The following is a 5,000-nucleotide window of genomic DNA, read 5'->3' on the forward strand; positions in this document are numbered from 1 at the left end:
AGTGTACGCTAAACCGCTGTCCTCACGAGTTTATACATTTTATCTATTCTAATGACCGATCGCTTTTCAGCCTGTCCTATTTTTGTTGATGCTGATGCTTGCAGTTTTTGCCTGTTCTTTGTGCTCGTGACATACAGCGAAGCTTGTAACAATTTGTCGCTCTGAGTAAGAGAAACCATACCAACACTGAACACTGGTGAGTAAAGATTTATTTTCTGTAACATTTATATTAATCTCGATTAATTACCACTAATTACCAGTATTCACTTTTGGATTGATTTCTTTTAAGAAAAGCACAGACGTGTTAGGCAAAGTATTAGGTATTTTGTTCATTATTGGAGACTCCTTAGAATTGTGTAACTCAAGATGTCAATTGAACGTAATTTTTCTGATCTGACTTCACCAAGTTCAAATTTAATAGCAGACCATGAGCAAGCTTATGCTCTTCCTCGTGGATTAAGAGATCCTTCAGTTAGACCAAAATCTAAAGCACCAGCTCATGCTGTTGGTCCATTAACTCCTCCCGATGACCACGAAGGAAATGTAAATCAGCCTCAAGGAAATATTCCTTCTACAGTACTCGCGAGTGTACTAAGTCAACAAAATAAAATTATCAAGGATAATCTTGTTCTCTCATCTAAACTAGATAAGATTGAAAGCATGTATGCAACACTTAGTAGCCAACTAGTGGTTTTGCTACAGGGTATGAATGTTCAGACCTCTAGTAATGAACAATTGTCCGTGCCAGTCTCTTGCAATGATAATACAGTACGTGCAAATGCTAAGGTCTATGACGATAGACCTATACTTACACCATTATCTAAACCCGTTTTCGAACCAGAAACCCCAGTTAATCTTAAACCTATACCAACACCTCGTACCCAGTTTCCCCAATCCTCGTGTCCCAATCCTTCCTCTGTGAAACCAACCCCTCTTGCAGCACCAAGATCTAGTCTAACTCCCGGTATTAGTGAGTATAATACTGATAGTAACGGGATGCCAGTAAGTTTTAAAATTGCCAAGCAACAAATACCAATGTTTGAAGCAAAATGTTCACTCAATGATCCTATGAAACGACAGAATGAATTTGAACAATGGATTCGTAAGATTGAAATTGTCATTCCAGAAGGATATGATGAAACCAGGATTAAAGTTGCAAAAATTCATTGTCAAGGTCATGCAGAAACTATTGTTAATAGTGGTCAGTTTGCACAATTTACTACTTGGAATGAATTTAGAAAGGCTTTAAGGGACAAATTTGGTAGTGTAAGAAGTTCAGGGGATTTCTTTAGAAGGATAGAAGCTATTAGACTTAAACAGGGACAGTCGCCTAAAGATTTTCATATTGAACTTGAAGCAGCAGTTCTTTCGGGTGCAAGGGATTTTCCTAATGAAATTGGGGATGTAACACTAACTGTGAAAAGACTTTTTCTTCAGGGTTTACCAGAACGATTACGAGCCTTGGTTGTTTCAGGTGAAGATGGTCCTTTGACACAACTCGTCACGAATACAGAACGTATCTGGCACTGTCAGAATAATGCATTTTATTTGAGGGAGAGGAGACTATTCTCGGGTGTGTCGTCTGTCAATTCGAGTCTAGCAACTGCTGACAATGAGCCGTACTGCGCTTTTCACCGCTCCAAAGGACACCTCACAAAAGATTGCAGAGGTAAGCCTCTGTCTAATGTTTGTTGGCGATGTCTACAGCCAGGTCATCTAAGATCTCGATGTCCTGGAGTACAGCAGCCGCATAAAAAGGAACAATATACGTATGTTCAGAATGCTGTGCCCTTTCAGAAAGGCCAGCAGTGTTAAAACTCCCTGTAATCTGTTGGCTAAATGCAAAAGGGAGATGGATTTATGCTTAGTGTCTGATAAGAATTTAGTGGGTCGACCTTTGATAAAAGTTTATATTAATGGTCAGGAATTGCCTGCATTCATCGACACTGGATCTTCTGCATCCTTGTTGAAGGTCTCGGCATTGAAGTCTCTAAGCGTTATTTCACGTTCCAAAGGAGCCAGGTCACTTATTAGTGCTTCTGGTGACTTTCTTGATGTTTTGGAAGAAAGGGATTTTGAGATTTCTTTTGCCCCAGGACTTAGCCTGACGCACAGATTAGTCGTAGTTGATGAAAGTTGTGATTTTCCAGGTTCCTTATTAATTGGCATAGATGTACTGCGTAGATTTGAATTCAGTTTGGTTCATTCACATCAGCCAGGACAGACTTATCTTTCTCTTGATTCAGTTAGAGTACCTGTAACCTATACAGATCATCCAGGAATTTCTAAAGTGTCCTTTTGCAAGGCAACAAAAAAGGATAGTGATCTTGATATAGCACCTCTTTTTCAACAACCAGTCATGTGTGCTAGAGTTCTCAGAAGTACTAGTATTCCTCCAATGAGTGCTAAGTTTATTTCATGTTCAGTAAATCGTGGTATTCCTGATGGGGATGTATACATAAAGGGTCACTTACATGATCTATTGATTCCTCATTCAGTTGCGAGTGTACAGAATAGGAAAGTTTACATATGGACAGTTAATACTTTACCTCGCAGAATTAAGCTTAAAAATGGTAAGCTACTGGCAAAAGTGGAAAAAGTTTCTAACTCTGACCCAAGTAAAATAGCGATGATAGGTAGTGCCTCTTCATGTAATTCTGAGGTAGTAACCCAAGCAAATCTTCCAGATTTAGAACATCTAACAAAGGAGCAAAGGAGTAATGTCTTGCCTATTCTACAGAAGCACAAGGGTTTATTTGATGGTGATAAAATGACTATTGGTAAAGCCAAGGGTATTGTGCATTGCATACCTACAGGTGATGCAGCGCCTATTTGTTCTAAACAGTGGCGTCTTCCACAGTCAGCCAAAGACTTTATTAAGTCTGAGTGTCAGTCTATGCTTAAAGCAGGAGTAATTGAACCATCAATGAGTCCATGGCTTAGCAATGTGGTTCTAGTAGTAAAAAAGGATGGGTCTCATCGTTTCTGTGTTGACTACAGGCAGTTGAATAATGTTACCATAGGAGATACATATCCACTTCCCAGGATAGAAGAAACTATTGACAGTCTCGGCGAAGCACATTTCTTTTCTACTCTAGACTCTAGAGCAGCATACTGGACTATAGAGGTTAATGAGGCAGATCGCCCTAAAACGGCATTTTCGGATGGACAGAACGTGTTTCAATGGATTAGAATGCCATTTGGTTTAAAGTCCGCTCCAAGCACTTATCAAAGGCTAGCTAACCTGGTCTTGAGTCCAGTTTTAGGACGTCATACACTTTGTTATCTAGATGATATCATTATCTATAGTAAAAACTTTTCGGAACATCTTGATCATCTGGATGAAACCCTTACTCTTTTGTCTCGTGCAGGTTTTAAATTAAACATGGCAAAATGTGAGATTGCTTGCCCGGAACTTAAATTCTTAGGATTCCTCATTTCTGCTGCAGGTATATAACCTGACCCTGGTAAAGTGAAGGACATATATGACCTTCCCACACCCAACAATTCACAGCAGATGAGAAGGATTATGGGGGCTAGGCATATCAAAGTTCACTCTAAAATAACTGGTCGATTTTCTGATTTAACGAAGAAGAATGCCAAGTTTGTATGGAAGCCAGAACATGAAAGGGCTTTAGTTAGTTTAAAGGAAGCTTTAGTTACTGCTCCTCTCTTGAAACGTCCTAATTTTGACTTGCTGTTCGAAATCCATACAGATGCAAGTCAGCGAGCCATTGGTGCTTGTTTAATCCAAAAGCATGATGGACAACCTCACCCAGTTTCTTATTACAGTCGCAAACTTAGAGGTGCAGAGATTCGTTATTCAGCGACCGAGTTGGAGGCTTTAGCTGTTGTTGAAGCTATTAAAGCATTTCATCCATATGTATATGGCCGTAAATTTCATGTCTATACGGATCATAAGCCATTAGTCTATATTTTTAAACGTCCAACTAAATCTGCTAGAATGACCCGCTGGAGTCATGAAATAATGAGTTATGATTGTAAAGTCTTCTACAAAGAAGGAGCAAGTAATCATGTACCAGATCTCTTATCAAGGCAGATTAATCCAATAACATCTGTAGATTTGACCACCTTAGATCCTAAAGCATTTCGTGCATTGCAGGTTGAAGACTCTCTTTACAAAGAAATCATAGATTTTCTTGAAGGTCGATCATTCCCTAAGCGCAAATTACCTGCAAGATTGGACGAGTTTGACTTGATAGATGGAGTTCTTTATCACATCAAAGATAAGGCTTCTGGTTTGGTAAGTCAATTATGTATTCCTTTGAAGTGCAGATTACCTGCCCTGGACATTGCTCATAATAGTAAGATCGCTGGTCATCCTGGAACCTATCGTACATACAGGAAACTCCAGGAATTGTATTATTTTCCTTGTGCACTTAGTTATACTAGGAATTATGTAAGTAAGTGTTTGACCTGTAAAAAGCGTAAAGCTCAACAAAGGCATCGAGCGCCATTAGCAGATGCTCCACTCGCATTAAGCATCCTCGAGCGAGTCAGCATGGATCTCGTTGAATTGCCAAAGTCGGATAATGATTTCAAGTATGTCTTAGTGATTGTAGATCAGTTATCACGTTTTACTCAGCTTGTACCTCTCAAAGATAAACAAGCCGTAACTGTCACGAATGCTTTGATTAATGATTTCATTACAATTTTTGGTCCACCACAAGCTTTCATATGTGATAATGGCACTGAATTTTCTAATTCTCTTCTCAGAGCTGTTTGTAAGCTGCTGGAAACTAAGATAAACTTTACAACCCCTTATCATCCAGAGAGTAATGGGTTATGTGAAAGGACTAACAGAGTAGTTAAAGATACTTTATATGCACTGACTGAGAAGAATCCTCGTCGGTGGGACACGATGATACCTCATGTTAGGTTTGCTATCAACTCTTCAGTCAACAGGTCGGTAAATAACCAACCCTTATATTTGATGCTTGGACAGTCTATACATTATCCAGTTGGATTAACAAACAAAT

The 5,000-nt window shown here is 39.2% G+C and overlaps 1 protein-coding gene across 1 annotated transcript in view; it reads left to right on the forward strand.

The window, feature by feature from the left end:
* Nucleotides 1-1,852: 1,852 nt before the first annotated feature.
* The window catches only part of LOC147468239 (uncharacterized), a 4,628-nt gene continuing 1,480 nt past the window's right edge, over nt 1,853-5,000 (forward strand). The window contains exons 1-3 of the mRNA XM_086554737.1: nt 1,853-3,127; nt 3,515-4,264; nt 4,738-4,926. Coding sequence (XP_086410863.1) covers nt 1,853-3,127; nt 3,515-4,264; nt 4,738-4,749 — 2,037 coding nt within the window. The 3' untranslated portion in view covers nt 4,750-4,926. The remainder of the gene's footprint in view (nt 3,128-3,514; nt 4,265-4,737; nt 4,927-5,000) is intronic.

Source organism: Penaeus japonicus, unplaced genomic scaffold (assembly GCF_977035675.1).
Source record: "Penaeus japonicus unplaced genomic scaffold, GWHDUDI00000001_assembly GWHDUDI00000030, whole genome shotgun sequence".
NCBI lineage: Eukaryota > Metazoa > Arthropoda > Malacostraca > Decapoda > Penaeidae > Penaeus > Penaeus japonicus.